Source organism: Mercenaria mercenaria, chromosome 14 (assembly GCF_021730395.1).
Source record: "Mercenaria mercenaria strain notata chromosome 14, MADL_Memer_1, whole genome shotgun sequence".
NCBI lineage: Eukaryota > Metazoa > Mollusca > Bivalvia > Venerida > Veneridae > Mercenaria > Mercenaria mercenaria.
Window position 1 is genome coordinate 43,456,319 of NC_069374.1, and position 24,625 is coordinate 43,480,943.

General features: G+C 36.7%; 1 protein-coding gene across 1 annotated transcript in view; it reads right to left on the reverse strand.

The window, feature by feature from the left end:
• Positions 1–9,024: 9,024 nt before the first annotated feature.
• The window catches only part of LOC123527358 (nonsense-mediated mRNA decay factor SMG8-like), a 44,978-nt gene continuing 29,377 nt past the window's right edge, over positions 9,025–24,625 (reverse strand). Inside the window, 7 exon segments of the mRNA XM_053522606.1 lie at positions 9,025–9,661; positions 13,402–13,581; positions 14,017–14,075; positions 16,326–16,447; positions 16,741–16,884; positions 17,466–17,612; positions 22,702–22,879. Of these exon segments, the coding sequence (XP_053378581.1) occupies positions 9,547–9,661; positions 13,402–13,581; positions 14,017–14,075; positions 16,326–16,447; positions 16,741–16,884; positions 17,466–17,612; positions 22,702–22,879 (945 nt within the window). The 3' untranslated portion in view covers positions 9,025–9,546.

Here is a 24,625-nt window from a genome sequence, read left to right on the forward strand (position 1 = left end):
ACCATTCACTATTTGTGAAACAAGTTATTTATCAACTTTTATTCTTAGTTGACTTTCAAGGACAGTCTTTTTTTTTCATTCACTGGTCCGTAAATTCTTTGTTTTGTAATGGCATTATTTTGCATTGTATTTATTAGTATGTATCCTAAATCTTCAGTAACTTTTGTCCGACCTCCCCTTTCTACTGGTTAACAATGATAATACTTTATCAATTTTTCTCATTGTTTTTTTCTACTCTGTGGTGCTCACACTCTGTCATCTCCCAACACGAATTTGCTATACTGTTTTGCTCACTCACATGTTCTTACGCACTTAAGCTCTCATATCACCCAACGTGACTTAGAATGTATCAGAGCCTTAGTGAACCAGCTCTTCTCAATGCTCGTTCTGTTCTGCAAAATGACAAGCGGTCTTACTCCTCATGATCTCAGCAGTTTGATTCCTAAAAAACAACCAAAATCGATATCCTTTAAGGAATTCCGACAACATAACCACGATATCATCTAGAACGCAACTTTATACGAATCTTCCTTTTTGCCAGCAACTATTCGCGACTGGAATTCTCTCCCGCCTGACGTTCGAGATTGAAACACTCTTCGCACCTTCAAAACCAAAATCGCAAAACAACAAACAAAGTCTCCCGCCCTTTTTAAAGTTGGAACACGTAAAAACCAGATATTACATACTTGTCTACGTTTCGGGTGAAGCTCTTTAAATTTTGACCTACACAGGAAAAACCTTACTGACACAGCTCTTTGCAGATGCGGAGCCCCTGAGACTGTTTCCCATTCCTTGCTCCAATGTCCCCTTTACACCATGCATAGATTATAGATAAAAAAACCTTGGCAATCTCCCATGTGCTAATACAGTTAACAATATCCTTTGTGGAGATGAGCACCTCACGTTCGACCAAAACAGTCAGGTGTTTCTAAAAGTGCAAAGCTTTATATCTTCTTCAAAACGATTCGGTTTATGACATAGCCGGATTTTGTGGTATTCATATTTTGGACTGGTTTGAGCTCCTCCTTTCTCTTCTTTTCTTTTCTATCGATTTTATTGTTCTAACTCATTTCTTACATTAAATTTTTGCTTGATATTAGTAACGTGACATTTGCACAAATTTTAAAAAGAGTCCGTATACTTCGGTTATTTTTCAAGACGCTTTACCCCCAAAAAATGCACAACCCTTGAAAATTTATTCAACGTATAAACTGAATCATCTCGTTACGCTCGCTCGGTTCACAAATCCCTCACAGGTCTATAAACACAATGCAGACCTATTCCGAGAATGATAACCGTCTTTGTTTTACATAGTCCAGATTGGTTTCGGATTTGAAGAATGTTTGTAACGTGTATGTATGATAAAAACAAATCGTTAGAAGTAAGAACAAGACAGTATGTGTCACAATTTATCGGATACTATTAATATAACAAAATGCCCAACTTGCTACGAACCTGTAAATATATTTGTCAGCAATTAGGACTTGACATTTTGTATTGCATGAAAAATCCGTGCACATTTGGGAAATAGTCTCTCTCTGAGATCATCAATGTGTGTCTAGTCAATTAGTCAGAATTTGACGCGAATGGTATTTTATTATCTATAAGTTTTTTTTTCATAATTATTTTAAGAAACTTTAAGTTTATTTAGCTCTTTAATATGACACTTAAATAAATATTGCCGTGTAAAAAGTACTGATATAGATTTATCTTTACATTATCACAAGAAATGCGCATACCCTGATTTGGCGCACGCCAAGAAGACAGAACAAAATGTGCTTAAAACTGTGCGGACACCATCGAGAAGATATAAAAACCTTCAGTTTTCTTGACGATGAAAGTAATGAGTACAACTAATAAAGAGCTAGAGGTTTGTAGTTCGAGGCCTCTGTTTTGATTGACATGGCAACGATTTGAATATACATTTCACAGTTTAATGTCGTTTTGGTTCTCCACACCTGATTCACGTGAAGAAGTTGTCCTATACTTGTGGATGCCAATACAAGTATAGAATCAATGAAACCTGGTACAGTGCAAAATATCGAGTAATATTTAAAGGTATAAAAATGTCAACTGTTAATTCGATATGAATTAACGACATTCAGTGAAATTAGAACATTTTCAGAAAACAAGAAATGCACTTTAACCAGTTTCCCACCAATTTTACCACAACCTAAAAACTGCGTTTAAATATGTTTAAACTGACAATCTTATTTCAGACACGAAATGTATCACGATAATTTAACATGGGCATTTTCAAAAATACAACTTCGTTACTTACGTTCCGTGTTAACTGTACAGAAAATCGTCATAATTTTCATTAGCATATTATTAATTAACTTGGAGGAAATTTGTGTAGTTTGTATTATTTGCAATGATATCATATTGTAAAAAATAACTCAATATTAATCTTTGTAAAAAATTAGATGTCCTGTTTTATGAAGAGTTCTCCACTCTGACGGAAGAGAACGCCCGTATTAACTCTGACATTTCAAGACCTGTTTAAAATTGAATGTTAAATCTTAAAAAATCATGTTTAGATCAATTTTCAAGAAATGTAAAACTGGTCGGAATTTCTTCACTTAAAACATACTTTTTTAAACAATTGATACTATATAATTTATGGCGTCAACCACGCATTCATGCACGGACATCTTATGATTCCACTGCATTGTTTTGGTCGCTTACGCATAACTTTAAATTTATCTCTGACATGTGTGTAAGTGTGTCGACAATTTGGCTCAGTGGTTAGAGCAATGGACTAGTGTTGAAGCGACTCGGGTTCGATTCCCGCTACAGACACTTGAGATTTTTGTGTAGACAGTAGAAGAAGGATAGGTCTGGAAATTGTTATAGACCTCTTAAGCGGTCTATAAGGTGTTTATAGACCTCATCGGAACAAAGAAGCCAGTGTTTATTAATGCCATACTGATCGTAACCTTGTACATTTATTGTTGTAAATTGAAAATGAATTTAAATAAGCTTTTTTTTTCCAAGCCATGTATTTGACATGTAAAATGTGTTGTACATGTTATGTGCACAATTATTGCTTTAAATAAATATTGTTTAAACTAATACTGGAATTAGGAAAAAAGTTACAAGTTCTTTCGTTCGTTGAAATCAGATTCTGTAATATGTCTGTTTATTTTATGGTACGTATCTTTCGTCTTTCAAAGTAAACTGCAAACAAAAAAGCTCTGCATAATTTAACATTTAAAAAAGGATTTGATGACATGCCGAAATGAGCCTCGATGTGTGAAAACTAGCCTCCCAGTATGATCTAAATCGACCACAGTAAATAAACAGGATAACGTGTTTCTTGCATGTTTTTTTTTCTGTTTGTATAAAAGGAAAAGGCAAGGAAATGAAATAAAAACACCTCCTTTGTTCGCAGCAGTATGAACCGAGTTCCGTTTATGTCACCGGAACCCACGCTTAGCCTAATCGGCAATTATAAAAAAAAAGAACGCCGATGTACTAAAGCTGACAAATGCCATTCAAGTTAAGTTTTCTTTTCTTCAACGAGTAACATCACTTGTAGATCATTGGTTTAATTTTCAAGAAAGTGTGTACCTGTATTTTTCTAAATCCAGTAGTAGAAATTGACGAATCTAAAGTTAGAAAAAGACAATTTCACAAAGAGCAGAGAGTCGATGGTATGTAGGTCTACGGGGGATTGAGATGGTTACAAAGAATGTTGTTGTTTTTTATTTATATATTTTCCTTTTTTATTTTTCGTTGCGTTGCAGACACAACTACTGAATATCTAGTTAACATTACAAAGGACTGTATCTTACCAGGAACCAAAATATATACATAGACTGCTGGAAATCATATTCCTCATAGTATAGTATATTGCAAATATGTTACTTGATCGAATGAAATAGAAATATGTTTAAATTGGTTGCCGAAAGTATCAAATGACGTGTGAAGATGTAGAACTATATATAATCACAGTTTCTTTTTCTGGCTAACAACTGCCGAACGTAACCAATGACGTGCGATGATGCTGATCAAAGATTCTAGTTCCGGCTAGCAACTGCCGAACGTAACCAATGACGTGCGATGATGCTGATCAAAGATTCTAGTTCCGGCTAGCAACTGCCGAATGTATCCAGTGACGTGCGATGATGATGATGATCAAAGATTTTAGTTCCGGCTAGCAACTGCCGAACGTATCCAATGACGTGTGATGACGCTGATCACAGATTCTAGTTCCGGCTAGCAACTGCCGAACCTATCCAATGACGTGTGATGATGCTGATCAAAGCTTCTAGTTCCGGCTAGCAACTGCCGAACGTAACCAATGACGTATGATACTGCTGATCAAAGATTCTAGTTCCGGCTAGCAACTGCCGAACGTAATCAGTGACGTGTGATGATGCTGACCAAAGATTCTAGTTCCGGCTAGCAACTGCCGAACGTAATCAGTGACGTGTGATGACGCTGTTTAAAGATTCTAGTTTCGGCTATAGCAACTGCCGAACGTAACCAATAACGTGTACATATGTAACGCTAATGAAAGTTTCAATTTTCGCCTAACAACTGCTGAAATAATCTGATGACGTAAAGAAGTAGCGCTGACCAAAGTTTCTATTTTCGGCTAACGACTGCCGAAAATATCCACTGACGTAAAGATGTATGCTGATCAAAGTTACAATTTTCGGTAAACAAAAGCTGAAAAAATCCAAAGACGTGAAGATAAATAGCTTGTGGTAAAACGCATCTATGATTTTGTCCTCTTTGCGCTACACTTATTAATTATCCTGCTTATATTTACGCTTTAAATCCAGTCATCCTGTAACTGAAATATGAAAGCAACATATGCACAAAATGAACACGAGCTGGTTAAGACAATTATGCTGTCAACATTGTATATTTATTGATAAAACATGTACACACTTATCAAACTATGCAAGAGCGATGTATTGTTTTAATCTTAGACTATAGTAATAAAATTTTAAGGGGAATAACTTTCTGCGGGTCTTATCAACTGTCCAAACTATCGGGTGTGTGTGTGGATTGGCGGGGCGGGAGTAACGTAAGGGTTATGTAACAAGTTCTCATCCATGCCTGTTGGAGCTGAATGCGTAAAGTTTGAGCTACATTATGCACGTACATTTTTCTCGGTCCCTGATACGGCCATGTACTGTAAAATCGGTTCAGTTTCAGACTTTTCAATAAGGTATGCGACCTCGTCTAATCTGTCTATGATTGTACTCGATAGCTACCTTCTTCTGTTAAGGGAGGCAAATCCTACGACCTTAAGGTAGATTCGGTTAAAGTCAACAAGAGTTGTCTACCTTATCATGCTTTTCGTTAGATGGAACTTTTGTGTACTTGCGATTTTGTCTTCCTCTGACAATTTAAGTCACAAGAAATTGCGACATTGTCACCAATGAAAATATATGATATACAATATTTTCTTGCTCTTCATTCTGATGTGTACCGTATAATATAGCAGTTTTCAAATGACATTTGCGGAATGGACCAGATAAGAAATCGGACAACATATAATATAACAGTCATAAATACTAGATCTTTGTCTCTTGATCTCAAATAATTCTTATTTTGTTTTGAAAATATGTATTTGGATAAAATGATACTTATCCGTGATATCTATTCCCGGAATTCCGGTGTTACATATATTCAAATTCAAATACCTGATTTTCCGTCAAAAATTGGAGAGAAATAGCAATTCCGCGTGATTTTTGTCAATTCTCATTTTGTTTTATTATTCTTATTTTGTCTTGAACAACGTCTGTTAAGTTTACCGATGAGATAAAAAGGATAGAGACAGACAGAGGACCCTGCTGGCGGCAAGTAATTTTTCTTTTGCGTCCAGAGCAGACCAAGATCAGCCTGCACGGTCTGCACTGTTCGCCATTCAGTCAGTATCATTTTTTGGTACTAAGCACCCCTTTTAACAGTTAATAGTACTGTCCAACTTGAAAAATGGACAAGTGCATTATAGAAATTTAGCAGGGTAGTACATCCATAATGCCAATCGGCACTTTCCGTTCAATTAAGTATTTCCGACAGTCTCCGGTTGTTATGACACAGCAAGTTTCTATAACAACCGAAAGATGCCGAAGTAGCACACGATGATATTTAATCCCGTGGAAATTGCAGATTGTTTTAATGAGTCCAGTACCACTACGTTAAATAAAGTAACAAATCTGAGTTACACGGAAAATTAATTTATTGCCAAGTTGAAAATGGCAAAAATAGAAAATTTAACCGTTTTGTTAGTGTTCTAATGGCAAAAATTCAAAAAACATGATCATCTTACCATATCATCACAGGAACTCCTCTTAAAGTGAATTCCTATAGTTTTTTTCCTTTCATAGAATTTTTTTAAATTCACATATATGATAGGAAACTTTGTGCTGAAAACAGTGAACAAATAAAAACAATAGGTCACCAGGCTTGTTTTTGTGAAAAATTGTTTTGAACACACCCACTGTTGCTGAAACTGCCAGCGATTTTTCAACATTTTCATAATTTTCTGCTTTTTTATAAATACCAACCAAAATATACATCAAAACAGCACAATAAGGTTTTTTTCTTTTTACAGATTTTATTATATACTTATTTGATGTGATAGTCATATTTGTAATACTCTATCCTTACAATAATGGGTACAAATGAAAAATAATATTGTTTCATATTTACTTTTGTGAACTTTTTTCAATGAAAAATACCCATACGGTGAAGAATTTTTTTTAAATCTTGAAAAAACTCTTTCATAGAATTTTTTCCTGTTTTTCTTGTGTATAGATAATTGTATTGTGAGCATAAAAATGACTAAAAATGTATGGGTCACCAGGCTAAATTTTATGTTAAGACCGCTAGAATAAAACACCTGTTCGGACGGAAAATGGCGCGAACCTGGCCAAAATGATTACATGTATGTGTGCTAGAAGTTAAAAAAATGTTTTAAAAATTCTTAATTCTTTCTATAATTGAATACTAAATAATCTGAAAGGTGATATTGTCTTATCAGTACTAAGTCAATTATCTGACATTATATGAACAACACTGTCTTTGTAATAAAATGCGATGTGAAAACACAACCACAAAAATAGCAAGATACCTGTCATTCATGATACTTGTCAATACCACATAAACCAGTATCAACATTTGATTACTGATAAAACATATCAGAAATGTTATTTCATTCAAGATTCCTCATATTTAAGATTGTCTGTAACATGTTTCAACAAATGTTGACTTCAGTTCAGTTTTCCATAGAAAGTGTCGGCTGCGCAGAAAGATGCGCATAAAAAACTATAGGAATTCCCTTTAACCAAACAGCCTCGCAACCAGCAGAAACGGTCATTTTTCAATAGTTTCTGGTGTAGTTATTTATTTTCGATCAACGCGTTTTCAATTTGGAAGAGTTTCATCTTTAAATTAGGTCATTACATTATTTAATTTAGATCAACTTTGGCATAATGTCCATGTATTTTATAACAACACTATAATATCTAAAACTTGCTTTGTCTTCATAAGGGCTCAGATCAATTAAAGATTAGACAAGCATTGTGTTATTTGCTTTCAAACATTAATTAAACAAGTTCATTCTCATCCATCAGATGTTCTTCCCAGTCCTCTCAGACAAACCGTAGATCCATGGTCTACATCTGGTAAGCGAGGATTATATAGATCATTTTGACCTCGTTTCAGATGAGCTGATGGATGATGTTGGCCTCACAGACAAGAAGGCACACAGCAATGGTATCACATATGAGGTGCTCATGATGGGAAGCGGTGAAATGACAAAAGCTACAGAGAAGAAAGAAACAAAACAGAAGAAAATCAAAAAATTTGAGACAAATCCAGATAAGTTCAAGGGAGCTAGATCTGTAAATCCCAGCATGACACGTGGTGCAAAGGCAGTAAAGAAGTCTAAAAGCCAGTCTGATCAGTTTGTAGAGGAATTTGACAAACTACTCAGTGAATGTGAGAACAAAAAATAAATATCAGGCAAAATGTGTATCACATCTTTTTATTTCTTCGACAAAGGGGTTTAACTTTTGTAAAAGCCTTCATAGCAGAGTGCTAAATTTCATCTTTTTATGACAAAAAAATGTTGAATGGGTTTTTGGTGTAAGTTACACAGTGGTAAGGAATATGTCATTCCAGGTCAGTGTAGCTGCAACCATAACCACTCCACCAATAGGCCCTATAAGTAATTAAAGGCCCTGAATGTAAAAAACTATGTCTGGCCTGATGAATGGATGGAAAGACAGGCATTTTTACTCCAACATTTGTAGCTCCTTAAGATTTCACCTGTTTTAAGCAAAGCATACTGCTACTAATGGTAACGCTGATCTGGGATAAATCCATCTAGCATCATGCATAGGTATTCATTGTTAGGATGTTTTAAACTGCAGCTCCTTATCTAAAGAAAACAGACATACTTTCCAATTGAACTAACACAAAAAATCTTTGAATATTTAAATCAAACTAAAGCTTTTAATGTATTTTCTTCTTAAGAGATAATTACAAAATGTCATAAAAGACAACAAAACGTATTTACTGGTAGAATTGAAATTTTGAGTAATCAGTAGTTTTTTTTTATCATTATAACCCACAAAAGAATATTTCTTAAAACCTTTTATAGCCTACAGACTTAAAAGTACTTTTACTGAAGCAGAATACAGACAGACAAACAGTAAAGGCAAGACAGTATTCTCCCATGGAATGGGTAGACATACTGGGTAATGATTCCATTTTGTGGGCATAAAATTGCACGTCTTTGATCAAAGAGCTATTTTGTAAGATAAGAATTCGTGGATTTTGTTTTTCTTAAGATTAAATGAATGGGAATTTCACTTCAACCATGAAATCCACAGGCATTAGTTCTCCATAAATATTAATGATTTCACAGTGATACATTTTGCTAAATAACATACAAAGATAGAAATTTAGGAGGTGCATTAATTGTTATCTCTAGCTTAAAATGCTTAACTGAATTTCCATTTGCATCCTGAAGCACTTTAAAATTTAAGAAAACACTTGTACAGTTATAAAGCATTTATTATTTCAACACTAAAAACAAGACATTTCTTCAACAACTTCACAGAATCAAAGATAGACAGCAACAGAACAACTGACTGTTAAATCTTTGAAACTTTTCTTTTAAGAGCAGATACAAAGCAGTATCACGCTTTCTTTGTATTAGTCATCACTGACAACAACACTGACAATCCAACCATGTGTACAGATTTTTTTCCAAATGACTAAACTGTGTTTTATTGCTGTCAAGTGAAGTAAGTATATATGGAATGACTGATTTTATTCTATACTATTTCTTTTTTCAAGCAAGTTAGAAGTTTGTCATGAATCACTTTCAAGCTGGCATTTTAGGAGAATCCAGTAATGCTGTCGAACGAGAAGGTACATGGTTGTGACTCAGATAGTGTACAAACACTAGACATCCCCTCTGAGCAGCTGACAATGACCACACTTTAATATCTCCTATCTGCAGAAGCAGGTACTGACCAGCATGTTTAACAACTGTTTGAGTAACTTTTGACTTTAATCTCCAGAAATTTCTTTGAAGTTGAATGTTCCCTTTAACAGTCTACATGCTGGAAGCTGTGTGGCATCTGCAGGTATGGTGTATGGTCCCTGGTCTCCCATATATACTGATCTGTGCTACTGTTAAGGTCTAAATTTTTACAACAATTCTGACCATATAAGCACCCTAAGTATCAATGCACTAATTGCCCAAAATTGTTTTTAATTTGAGAAATGCTGCTGCCCTATCCACCTTCCCAAGTTTTTATATTTTGACAAGTTTTTACATTTGACAATATAAATTATGTTGTATGCCATGTTTATACCACATTTTTTTTTAAATACTATTAGGAAAACATGTTTTGTTGGGTTTAATGTCACACCCATATAATTACATGACACACCACAACTTTCCAGCTTTTGATAGTGGAGGAAGACCCCAGATGTCCCTCCTGGAATTACTTTAGGCACAGACAGGCACTGGGTAGAACCACTGACCTTTCATAACCCAGCTTGTTGACTTCCTTAAATGAAAGAATTTTACACCCAAAGCCAATGACGAAAGACAGCTGCATCTATACTAACAGACAATATTTGAGTTCAAGCTTATACATTTTATTCGCAAGAAAATCTCAAAATCCCGAGCTTTAAAGGCCTAGGCCTAAGTTATAAAACCTTTCCAAGCAAATATTGCTAACAATTAATTGGGACAGAGTACATTAACAGTAGTCAAACCTGCCCTAGGAGCCACCTGTATTAACAGTATTAAGAGGACAATTTTCCTTAAACAGCCGGTCAGCTAACTTCGGAAATAAGACTTTTTGTTCTAACTTTAACTTATCTTTAGCAGCCACCTGCCTTTAGCAGCCACACTATGTTACTCCCTTTGTTGACTTTTAAATACAGGTTTGAATGTACAATCAAAACTGGCATTTATTCATAGTGTTATCTATTCATCAAGTTTCTACTAACTTCCAGACAAAGTATATAATGTATTCTAACATGACTGGATTCATCTTCCTATCAATCAAAGAAGACTCAAATATTGTGTTATTATACAACAAATAACTGTTTATACATCACAACTGTCACAGCATCAAATGTCTAAGTGGTACGCTGAAAAAGAAACTCAAACAAAATAGCCAAATATTTTGTGAATGTTTTCAAGGATGTGCATAATAATCCTTGATAATGTGTTAGAATTGGAATAATATATCTCAAACAGTATTTGCTTTTGAGTAAAATCAATGTCTGTCCATTAGATGCGTAACATTACATCATTCGGGCTGTGCCCTCCTGAATAATTCCTTTGCAGCTGATCTCCAAACAATAATTTTATTCAGCAGCAAATCACTGTTTGGGATATATCATTTCTTAAAAAAGTTTCAGGAATACCTGTAAGTTAATTGCCATTGATATTTCTGAAATAAGAAATATGTAAAAACAAGAGGGCCATGACGGCCCTAAATCGCTCACCTGTTATCATTGCACTTGAGGACAAGAAGGTCCTCAGAAAAAATATCTAAGTCCAAAGGACAGGTCCAACAAAGGAAAGAAATTTAACCAAAAAGAAAAAAAAATCTTACAAGGTACAGATATGTCAAAATACACCTAAAAATTGGAGGTACCATCCATGTTGTACCACAGAAAAGTGGTCTCGGTTTTTCCCTACGGCCAATAATAAAAAAGTTACTAAAAATAAGCTATTTATATTAACGTAAAAGGGAAGTAATTAAAAAGAAAATGATTGTAAGTGATCAAAAGAATGATCTGCCAAATAAATCTGTTGACATAAATGAAATTTCAGATCAGTATCTTCATGAGTTACGGAGATATACTCATTATAATTTGAAATAAAGGGAGGTAATTTGACATAAAATCAGTCCATAGTTATCTACCCTGATTGGCTCAGTCCAACTAATGACAATAATGAAATTTCAAATAAGTCCTATAAGTACTTACTAATATAAATCCATTTTGATTACAATCAGGGGAGGTAATTAGATATAAAATAACTCTGGAACCTACGATTGGATCTGATTTGTCATGGAATCCAAGATTTATTGTTGTTGAAGATATTTTGGAAGTTTGTATCAAATAAAACCATAAATGAAGTCTCTATATGGCTGCAAAAGCCAAAATAGCCAATTTTGGACCTTTAAGGGGCCATAACTCTGGAACCCATAAAGGAATCTGGCCAGTTCAAGGAAGGAATCAAGATCTTGTGGTGATACAAGTTGTGTGCAAGTTTGGTTAAAATCAAATCATAAATGAAGTTGCTATTGTGCAGACAAGGTCAAAATAGCTAATTTGGCCCTTTCAGGGGCCAAAACTCTGGAACCCATTATGGGATCTGGCCGGTTCAACAAAGGAACTGAGATCTTATGGCAGCACAAGTTTTGTGCAAGTTTGATTAAATTCAAATCATAAATGAAGCTGCTATTGTGCAGACAAGGTCGAAATATCTAATTCTGGCCCTTTCAGGGGCCATAACTCTGGAACCCATAATGGAATCTAGCCAGTTCAAGAAAGGAACCAAGATCTTATAGTGATACAAGTTGTGTGCAAGTTTGGTTAAAATCAAATCATAAATGAAGCTGCTATTGTGCAGACAAGGTCGAAATAGCTAATTCTGGCCCTTTCAGGGGCCATAACTCTGGAACCCATAACGGAATCTTGCCAGTTCAAAAAAGGAACCAAGATCTTATAGTGATACAAGTTGTGTGCAAGTTTGGTTAAAATCAAATCATAAATGAAGCTGCTATTGTGCAGACAAGGTCAAAACAGCTAATTCTGGCCCTTTAAGGGGCCATAACTCTGAAACCCATAATGGGATCTGGCCAGTTCAAGAAAGGAACCAAGATCTTATGGCGATACAAGTTGTGTGCAGGTTTGATTAAATTCAAATCATAAATGAAGCTGCTATTGTGCAGACAAGGTAAAAATAGCTAATTTTGGCCCTTTCAGGGGCCATAACTCTGGAACCCATAATGGAATCTGGCCAGTTCAAGAAAGGAACCAAGACCTTATAGTGATACAAGTTGTGTGCAAGTTTGGTAAAAATCAAATCATAAATGAAGCTGCTATTGTGCAGACAAGGTCGAAACAGCTAATTCTGGCCCTTTCAGGGGCCATAACTCTGGAACCCATAATGGAATCTTGCTAGTTCAAAAAAGGAACCAAGATCTTATAGTGATACAAGTTGTGTGCAAGTTTGGTTAAAATCAAATCATAAATGAAGCTGCTATTGTGCAGACAAGGTCAAAACAGCTAATTCTGGCCCGTTAAGGGGCCATAACTCTGAAACCTATAATGGGATCTGGCCAGTTCAAGAAAGGAACCAAGATCTTATGGCGATACAAGTTGTGTGCAGGTTTGATTAAATTCAAATCATAAATGAAGCTGCTATTGTGCAGACAAGGTAAAAATAGCTAATTTTGGCCCTTTCAGGGGCCATAACTCTGGAACCCATAATGGAATCTGGCCAGTTCAAGAAAGGAACCAAGACCTTATAGTGATACAAGTTGTGTGCAAGTTTGGTAAAAATCAAATCATAAATAAAGTTGCTATTGTGCAGACAAGGTCAAAATAGCTAATTTTGGCCCTTTCAGGGGCCATAACTCTGGAACCCATGATGGGATCTGGCCTGTTCAAGAAAGGAACCAAGATCTTATGGTGATACAAGTTATGTGCAAGTTTTGGTTAAAATAAAATCATAAATGAAACCACTATCGTGCAGACAAGAAATTGTGGACGGACGACGGACGAAGGGCGATCACAAAAGCTCACCCTGTCACTATGTGACAGGTGAGCTAAAAACAAGAGCTGTAACTAATGGTGACAAATGCCCCAAAATAAGATTACAAAGGATACGGCAGTCGTAAGATCCACAGTGAGCCCGGGCTCAGATCAATCTCTTCTCCTACCCCTGGATGGAATATAGGACACGGGTGGGGTGATGGCTGAATTAGTGGATTCACACTAACCCTTAATGGTCCGTCTGGAGTGACTACATATATCCTCATCATCTGAGCCATATAACCTTTTGATGACCTTAAAAACAAATATTTAGCTTGTACCTATTGTATTAGAACCAAATGCAGCTTGGCAGACTCTAACTTTCAATATAATTAATCTTTGTGATTAACAAAGTATGATAAAATACACGAAAAAAAAAACAATTAATTAAAATGATAATACATCTCTGGTGTTAAATAACTGCCCGCATTTATGTAAATCTGTTTTGCTGGGTTTTGTCACTGACTGAAACTTTTACATGGTTGAGGAAGACAACATGTACCTTCAAGTTTTTAATTCAGTCATGAGCTGGCTATTTCAGAAACTGACATTTCTGAAAGGAAGCTCTACTTCCTACTCGCATAGCAGAATATCCAAGTATAATTCTAAACCTGTAGCAGTGAGGGGTACAAAAGATTAAAAGGCGCTAACCATAACCACTGTGCTATGCATGCTGTGAAGAAAGCTTACCTGCAGTGACAAGGGCAGTACAGGGGCATATCTAAGTTCACAAGCTTGTTTGCATTGTCCTGCAATATAAATATTACCGGTAGTCATAAAAATAAATCAAAACTACTAAAACAACTATCTTATATAGTCTGAATTGTCTGATGCGACTATCATCAGGCATAAATTTATGGGAAAAGATCAGAATGAGACTTAAACATGTTAGCTGCGTATTGTCCAATCGTTACAGCTCTGTTTTAGTGAAACATTTTTTAAATCTAAATTACTCTGGCTGTACTTGCAGAGGTAAAACTCCTCCAGTATTATCTCCCATGACTTGGACACACACTGGCAGAGGTAGAAAACCACAAGTATTATCTAACATGCTTTACATATGCTTGCAGAGGTAGAACTTCTCAAGTATTATCTTGTGTGCCTTGGACATACTGACAGAGGTACAACTTCTCAAGTATTACCTTGTGTGCCTTGGACATACTGACAGAGGTAAAACTTCTCAAGTATTACCTTGTGTGCCTTGGACATACTGACAGAGGTAGAACTTCTCAAGTATTATCTTGTGTGCCTTGGACATACTGACAGAGGTAGAACTTCTCAAGTATTACCTTGTGTGCCTTGGACATACTGACAGAGGTAAAACTTCTCAAGTATTACCTTGTGTGCCTTGGACATACTGACAGAGGTAAAACTTCTCAAATATTATCTTGTGTGCCTTGGACATACTGACAGAGGTAGAACTTCTCAAGTATTATCTTGTGTGCCTTGGACATACTGACAGAGGTAGAACTTCTCAAGTATTATCTTGTGTGCCTTGGACATACTGACAGAGGTAAAACTTCTCAAGTATTATCTTGTGTGCCTTGGACATACTGACAGAGGTAAAACTTCTCAAGTATTATCTTGTGTCCAGGTAAAACTTCTCAAGTATTATCTTGTGTGCCTTGGACATACTGACAGAGGTAGAACTTCTCAAGTATTATCTTGTGTGCCTTGGACATACTGACAGAGGCAGAACTCCTCAGAATGATATTTTCTCACATGACTTTGACAGACTCTGAGGTAAAACTCCTCTGGTTTTATCTTCCATCACTTGAACATGCACTGGTAGAGGTAGAACCCCTCAAGTATTACCTCACATGCTTTGCAAAACCTAGCAGAGGTAAAACTTCTCAAAGTGTTATCTCAAATGTAATAGAAACACTTTCAAATGTATAGAACTCAAGTTTTATCTCACATGCCATGGACACACTGGCAGAGGCAGAACACCAAGTATTATCTCACATGCAATGGACACACTGGTAGTGGTAGCACTTCTCAGGGATTATCTCAAATGCCTTGGACAAACTGGCAGAGATAGAACTCCTCAAGTATTATCTCACTTGCTTTGGCTAAACTGGCAGAAGAAAACTTCTCAAGTATGATCTCAAATGCCATAGACAAACTGGCAGAGATAGAACTCCTCAAGTATTATCTCACTTGCTCTGGCTAAACTGGCAGAAGAAAACTTTTTCAAGTATTATCTCAAATGCCATAGACAAACTGGCAGAGATAGAACTCCTCAAGTATTATCTCATTGGCTTTGGCCAAACTGGCAGAAGAAAACTTCTCAAGTATTATCTCACTTGCTTTGGCTAAACTGGCAGAAGAAAACTTCTCAAGTATGATCTCAAATGCCATAGACAAACTGGCAGAGATAGAACTCCTCAAGTATTATCTCACTTGCTCTGGCTAAACTGGCAGAAGAAAACTTTTTCAAGTATTATCTCAAATGCCATAGACAAACTGGCAGAGATAGAACTCCTCAAGTATTATCTCACTTGCTTTGGCTAAACTGGCAGAAGAAAACTTTTTCAAGTATTATCTCAAATGCCATAGACAAACTGGCAGAGATAGAACTCCTCAAGTATTATCTCACTTGCTTTGGCTAAACTGGCAGAAGAAAACTTTTTCAAGTATTATCTCAAATGCCATAGACAAGCTGGCAGAGATAGAACTCCTCAAGTATTATCTCACTTGCTTTGGCCAAACTGGCAGAAGAAAACTTCTTCAAGTATTATCTCAAAGGCCTTAGACAAACTGGCAGAGATAGAACTCCTCAAGTATTATCTCATTGGCTTTGGCCAAACTGGCAGAAGAAAACTTCTTCAAGTATTATCTCAAATGCCTTAGACAAACTGGCAGAGATAGAACTCCTCAAGTATTATCTCATTGGCTTTGGCCAAACTGGCAGAAGAAAACTTCTTCAAGTATTATCTCAAATGCCTTAGACAAACTGGCAGAGACAGAACTCCTCAAGTATTAATTTTCACACATACCTTCACTGTGCTGGTACTAGAGACTTTGATAATTTTCTCAGGTCCACTACAGAAGAACCTATGACCTCTCGGACATTCATATTCCTCTCCTATATATACTCGTAGATTAACCTCTGTCAGTTCTGCAAACAGCAAATATGTATTGTTATGTAACCTGATTTTATTTCCTTTTCTTTTAACAGTAGCACTCTGCAGTTTGTTACTTCAACTAATGACATTTCAGATCTGTTCTATTTAATAGATCTTTGGAAAAACTGATCCCAGATAAGATACTTCTATTCAAGGACAAGTGCCTTTCAAATTACTTGTAAGAACCACTGTTGAAAAACTTTAAATTAAAACAGCAATATTCTATCCATTTTTTGCAACTTTGTATTAAATATACAGACAGTTCTATACAAAAAAGATGTTATACCTTTCCCTCTAGTTCCTTTCTTTTGTTTTCCTTTCTTGCCTGAAGTTTCTCCAACAGTTGGCCATTTATCTCTCTCAGCCTGAACAGTTATATCCCAAGGTAATAAAAAGTTACTTCCACTCAAAAACCCTGGCAAGTCTAAACCTGTCAATGCAATCAGTTTCAATTAAAATAACAAGGGACACAAATGTCTTAACATAATTTTAAGTTCCAGAAAGATCTGCACATTAGCATTAAGGTAGTGCACCAGTATTGAGAATCAGTGACATCAGAGATATTACATTATGTATCATGTTTCCACATTCTTTGGACATTCTGTTTAAATCAGAGAATGCCGAAATCCTGCTGAGTATGTAATGAAAAACATTACTGCCATTACAGGTACACTACATTAATTTTTAAAGCTGTCTTGCCATTGTTAATTAAATATTGTAGATGTGTAATAAATTTGTTAATCTTTCAAATTGTATATTGTCATATTGGTAAAAATTCAGCCAATACTGAAACAGAGATGTTTGCTAATGCGAAACTAGTTACCAGATTAAACATAATTATGGTCCCTAAGTAAAACCCATGTTTACAGCTTCATCTCGAGTTCAGATACAAGTCTAAAAGCATGAGAGAAATCTGAGAAACAAGATTGTCTCCATCTAGAGTAGTCAGACATATTCAAGCAAAGACACTATTTTCTGTGCAGAATAACACTACTGTATACTGTTACGTACCTTGTGTATGACTGTAGAGGGTAGATTTGCCAAGACAAATCAGCGACCAGGATGGAAACTTGGGTAGAAGACCTACAGGAGATTCTGTATGGATCATTCCAGGAAGATATTCTGTTGTGGAGTGTTGTCTCAGTGGCGCTGGACTTACTGTAATTAAAATAATCTGTTTGATCCTTCTTAAATACCAGGTTATACCTTTGATATTGCATATCAATCTAAAAAACTCATATTGTGCTTTGAGAAATGAATACTCTTTTCATCATCATGCTAGATCTGAAATGAACTTCAAACTGACTGTGATCAATATTCTCAAACTACCACTAGTTTACTGAAATATTAAACCTGTCTTGCAAACGACTGAAAAACAACAATGAAATTTAGCAGATGATGAACAATTCCACTAAGAAAACTTGCATACTTTATAAAGTAGTATAGGCTATTTCCAGACAACCTTGGACTGCACAGTAATTTGTAATGGAGGTATGCTCTAAATTACACTACGATTTCAAAAGAAACAAGAGTGCCAGAATGTCACAATATACGCCCGTCACAGCAAATTTCTTTACTCTAGCACCTGTATTTGCAAATGGAATTTTAATTTTGTGGTTGTTTAGTAATCATTGTAAGTCTTTTGTTTTTCTAAGTCCACAAAAAAACTCCTTACCAGGTAGAGATACCTTAAAATACACCTAAAATTTGAAAGTAACATCTATGTTGTACCACAGAAAAGTGGTCTTGTTTTTTCCCTACGGTCAATTATAAAAAAGTTACAATATAAGTTATTTATAGTAACAACTAAGGGAAGGTAATCTTAAAAAAAACAAAAAAAAAAAAAAAAAAAAACAAGAGATCACAGAGTGATCTTGGCGCCCACCAATGTGCCATTTTTGAGAATTCCAAATTTTAAGACTTATTGACTAGCTCAAGGTCAAATTTCATTTCCGTACAAAACACTGTGCATGTGGTCAAAATTCGAAACCTGTAGCTTGAGAAATGTGAAAGTAGGTCACTATATCAATTTCAAGGACAAAGTTCTTTGTACACAAAACTATGCATGTGCATCAAGTTTGAAGGCTGTAGTTTGATAAATTTGAAAGTAGGTCACTAGGTCAATCTTAAGGTCAAAGTTTATTTTGGTACACAAAACTATGCAAGTGGTCCAAATTTGAAGGCTGTAGCTTTAGAAATGTGAAAGTAGGTCACTAGGTCAAAATCAAGGTCAAATTACACTTCAGAATACAAATCTATACATGTGGTCCAAATTTAAAGCCTGTATATTCAAAAATGTGAAAGTAGGTCACTAGGTCAATGTCAAGGTCAAAGTTTGCTTCGGTACACAATCCTATGCATGTACGTCTAAATTTGAAGCCTGTACCTACAGAAATGTGAAAGTAGGTCACTAGGTCAATCTTAAGGTCAAAGTTCATTTCGGTACACAAAACTATGCAAGAGGTCCAAATTTGATGGCTGTAGCTCGAGAAATGTGAAAGTAGGTAACTAGGTCAAAATCAAGGTCAAATTTTATTTTGGAACACAGAACTATGCATGTGGTCCAAATTTGAGGCCTGTACCTTCAATAATGTGAAAGTAGGTCACTAGGTCAATGTAAAGGTCAAAGTTTGTTTCGGTACACAAAATTATGCATGCGGTCCAAATTTGAAGGCTGTAGCTTGAGAAATGTGAAAGTAGGTCACTAGGTAAAAATGAAGGTCAAATTTCATTTCGGAACACAAAACTATGCATGTGGTCCAAATTTGAAGGCTGTAGCTTGAGAAATGTGAAAGTAGGTCACTAGGTCAAAATCAAGGTCAAATTTTATTTCGGAACACAGAACTATGCATGTGGTCCAAATTTGAAGCCTGTACCTTCAAAAATGTGAAAGTAGGTCACTAGGTCAATATCAAGGTCAAAGTTTTTTTCAGTGCACAAAACTATGCATGTGGTCCAAATTTGAAGGCTGTAGCTACAGAAATGTGAAAGTAGGTCACTAGGTCAAAATCAAGGTCAACTCATGTCAAAGTTCATCTTGCCACTCAAAACAATACAGGTGGTCCAAACTTGAATGTTGTAGGTTATTGACAAGAAGATTTTAAAAGCTTTTCCCTATATAAGTCTATATGAACCATGTGACCCCCAGGGCAGGGCCATAATTGACCCTAGGGGATGATTTGAACAAACTTGGTAGAGAACCACTAGATGATGCTACATTACAAATGCCAAAGCCCTAGGCTTTGTGGTTTGGACAAGAAGATTTTCAAAGTTTTTCCCTATATAAGTCTATGTAAAAAATGTGACCCCCGGGGCGGGGCCATATTTGACCCTAGGGGAATAATTTGAACAATCTTAGTAGAAGACCACTAGATAATGTCGCATACAAAATATCAAAGCTCTAGGCCCTGTGTTTTTGAATAAGAGGTTTTTCAAATTTTTTTCCTATATAAGTCTATATAAACCATGTGACCCCGGGGGCGGGGCCATATTAGACCCCAGGGAAATAATTTGAATCATTTTGGTAGAGGACCACTAGATGATGCTTCATACGAAATATCAAAGCTCTAGGCTCTGTGGTTTTGATCAAGAAGATTTTCAAGTTTTTCCCTATATAAATCTATGTAAATTATAGAAATAAACAAAGGGCCATAACTCACTAAAGAATTGTTGAACCAGTCTGATTTTCAGGGGGACACAACTAGGGTACCAATACATCATTCTGACAAAGTTTGGTCAAATTCCCCCTGGTAGTTTCTGAGGAGATGCGATAACGAGAAATTGTTAACGGAAGGACGGAAGGACGGACGTCGGACCACGGACGCAGAGTGATTTGAATAGCCCACCATCTGATGATGGTGGGCTAAAAATCCAAAAAAAATTGTAAGTCCACACAAAAATCTTTACCAGGTAGAGATTGGTCAAAATGCACCTCATAATTGGATGTAGCATGCATGTTGTACTACAGAAAAGTGGTCTCGATTTTTCCCTACGACTAGTAATGAAAAAGTTACAATATAAGCTATTTATAGTAACAACAAAGGGAAGTAATTCTAACAAGAGTGCAAGAATGTCACAATATACGCCCGTCACAGCAAATTTCTTTACTCTAGCGCCTGTATTTGCAAATGGAATTTTAATTTTGTGGTTGTTTAGTAATAACTAAGTGTTTTGTTTTTCTAAGTCCACAAAAAAACTCCTTACCAGGTAGAGATACCTTAAAATACACCTAAAATTGGAAAGTAACATCTATGTTGTACCACAGAAAAGTGGTCTTGGTTTTTCCCTACAGTCAATTATAAAAAAGTTACAATATAAGTTATTTATAGTAACAACTAAGGGAAGTTAATCTTAAAAAAAAAAAAAAAAAAAAAAAAAAAAAAAAAAAAAAAAAAATCAAAAAAAAAAATTGTAAGTCCACACAAAAATCTTTACCAGGTAGAGACTGGTCAAAATACACCTCAAAATTGGATGTAGCATGCATGTTGTACTACAGAAAAGTGGTCTCGATTTTTCCCTACGACTAGTAATGAAAAAGTTACAATATAAGCTATTTATAGTAACAACAAAGGGAAGTAATTCTAAAGAAGGGAACTGCGCATGACACTTCGTCTCATGATGGTGTATAATTGTGTCAAGTTACATCAAAATCCCTCCATGCATGAAGAAGAAATGCTTCGGACAAAGTCATTCTTGTATCTGACCTTTGGCCTCTAAGTGTGACCTTGACCTTAGACCTAGGGACCTGGTTCTTGCGCATGACACTACGTCTTGTGGTGGTGAACATTTGTGCCAAGTTATATCAAAATCCCTCTATGCATGAAGAAGAAATGCTCCTGACAAGGTTTTCATTCTTGTATCCTTTGACCTCTAAGTGTGACCTTGACCTTAGACCTAGAGACCTGGTTCTTGCGCATGACACTCCGCCTCATGGTGGTGAACATTTGTGCCAAGTTATATCAAAATCCCTCTATGCATGAAGAAGAAATGCTCCGGACAAAGTTTTCATTCTTGTATCCTTTGACCTCTAAGTGTGACCTTGACCTTAGACCTAGGGACCTGGTTCTTGCGCATGACACTCCTTCTCATGATGATGAACAATTGTGCCAACTTTCATCAAAATCCCTCTATGCATGAAGAAGATATGCTCCGGACAAAGTCATTCTTGAATTTGACCTTTGACCTCCAAGTGTGACCTTGACCTTAGACCTAGGGACCTGGTTCTTGCGCATGACACTCCGTCTCATGATGGTGAACAACTGTGCCAAGTTTCATCAAAATCCCTTCATGCATGTAGAAGATATGCTCCGGACAAGGTCTGTGGACGCCGCCCGCCCGCCCGCCCGCCAGGGGCGTTCCCATAATACGTCCCGTTTTTCAAACGGGCGTATAAAAAGGGAACTGCGCATGACACTTTGTCTCATGATGGTGTATAATTGTGCCAAGTTACATCAAAATCCCTCCATGCATGAAGAAGAAATGCTTCGGACAAAGTCATTCTTGTATCTGACCTTTGGCCTCTAAGTGTGACCTTGACCTTAGACCTAGGGACCTGGTTCTTGCGCATGATACTCCGTCTCGTGGTGGTGAACATTTGTGCCAAGTTATATCAAAATCCCTCTATGCATGAAGAAGAAATGCTCCGGACAAGGTTTTCATTCTTGTATCCTTTGACCTCTAAGTGTGACCTTGACCTTAGACCTAGGGACCTGGTTCTTGCGCATGACACTCCGCCTCGTGGTGGTGAACATTTGTGCCAAGTTATATCAAAATCCCTCTATGCATGAAGAAGATACGCTCCGGACAAAGTTTTCTTTCTTGTGTCCTTTGACCTCTAAGTGTGACCTTGACCTTAGACCTAGGGACCTGGTTCTTGCGCATGACACTCCGTCTCATGATGATGAACAACTGCGCCAACTTTCATCAAAATCCCTCCATGCATGAAGAAGATATGCTCCGGACAAAGTCATTCTTGAATTTGACCTTTGACCTCTAAGTGTGACCTTGACCTTAGACCTAGGGACCTGGTTCTTGCGCATGACACTCCGGCTCATGATGGTGAACAACTGTGCCAAGTTTCATCAAAATCCCTCCATGCATGTAGAAGATATGCTCCGGACAAAGTCTGTGGACGCCGCCCGCCCGCCCGCCATCCCGCCCGCCCGCCAGGGGTGTTCCCATAATACGTCCCGTTTTTCAAACGGGCGTATAAAAAAAAACTACACAAATATATATTCTACACACTGACCTGGTGTTGTAGGTGACTGGGCTTCTGGCTGATCTGGATTAGGTGTTGCATCTTGTTCAGGCAGAGGACTGCAGTTACTCTGTCCTCCATGTGCAAACAAATCACTGCCTCCTGACTGACCTGAATATTTATATACAAGAGCTGATTGAATGTTAATATAATACAAGAGCTGATTGAATGTTTATAAACAAGAGCTGCACGTCTCCCACAACTGCCTAATCATCTGAACAGTAGTATATGAGTCAACCATGCAGCAGGACCTCCACTGCCTTATCAGACTTTGAGTGCTTACATTATCAAAAACAAGCTTCAAGGGCCATAATTCTGAAGTGCCTTGGCTGATTTAGCAAGTTATCGAACTTGGCAGAGGACTTATCGGCAAACACATTTTGATCAAGTTTGGTGAAGATCGGATGAGAAATGTTCGACTTAGAGTGCGGACAAGCTTTGTGACAGACAGACAGACACACACACAGATATACACATAGACCAGAGTAAATCAATATGTCTCCCACACCACTGTGTGGTGGGAGACATAACAAGAGCTGATTGAATGTTTATATACGAGAACTGACTGACTGTTGAATTACTTTTAGTAAGAAATAACAAAAATGCTTACAAGAATTTACAAAAAGTAATTTTTTTTACTTAAGAAAGAAAATGTCTATAAAAATGGACATGTCAAAATTTTCAATTTTCATCATTGGTTATCTATAATAAAGTAATCATTAAATAGAATAACAGTGAAAACTAGAGTTGTCACAGGAGTGACGAATTATACCCCCACAATATGGCCTTGTCACAGAACTAAGCCAATGTCAAAGCTGAACTTGCTTGACCTTTGACCTACTGACCACAAAATCAATAGAGGTCATCTGCTAGTTATGATCAACCTCCCTATGAAGTTTCAAGTGTTCTCAAGTTATTGTCCGTAAAAGGTTTAAATGACCTTTGACCTTTGGAACTCAAAATCAATATGGGTCTTCTGCTTGACATGACCAACCTCCAGATTAAGTTTCCTGATCCTAGTCCCAAGCATTCTCAAGTTATTGTCCGAAAACTGTTTAAATGTTCCGGGTCACTGTGACCTTGACCTGTGACCTACTGAACTCAAAACCATTAGGGGTAATCTGCTAGTCATAACCAACCTCCCTATCAATTTTCATTATCCTAGGCCCAAGCATTCTCAAGTTATCATCCGGAAACCGTTTAACTGTTCAAAGTCACTGTGACCTTGACCTTTCACCTACTGACCTCAAAGTAGAACTTGATCTGTATTTCATGATGTTACACCTGTGTACCAAAATTTATGATCCTAGGCCCAAGCGTTCTCAAGTTATCATCCGGAAACCATTTAACTGTTCAGGATCACTGTGACCTTGACCTTTGACCTACAGACCTCAAAGTCGAACTCGATCTGCATTTCATGATGTTACACCTGTGTACCAAAATTTATGATCCTAGACGCAAGCGTTCTCAAGTTATCATCCGGAAACCATTTAACTGTTCCATGTCACTGTGACCTTGACCTGTGACCTACTGAACTCAAAATCATTAGGGGTCATCTGCTAGTCATAACCAACCTCCCTATCAATTTTCATTATCCTAGGCCCAAGCATTCTCAAGTTATCATCCGGAAACCGTTTAACTGTTCAAAGTCACTGTGACCTTGACCTTTCACCTACTGACCTCAAAGTAGAACTTGACCTGTATTTCATGATGTTACACCTGTGTACCAAAATTTATGATCCTAGGCCCAAGCGTTCTCAAGTTATCATCCGGAAACCATTTAACTGTTCAGGGTCACTGTGACCTTGACCTTTGACCTACAGACCTCAAAGTCGAACTTGACCTGCCTTTCATGATGTTACATCTGTGTACCAAAATTTATGATCCTAGGCACAAGCGTTCTCAAGTTATCATC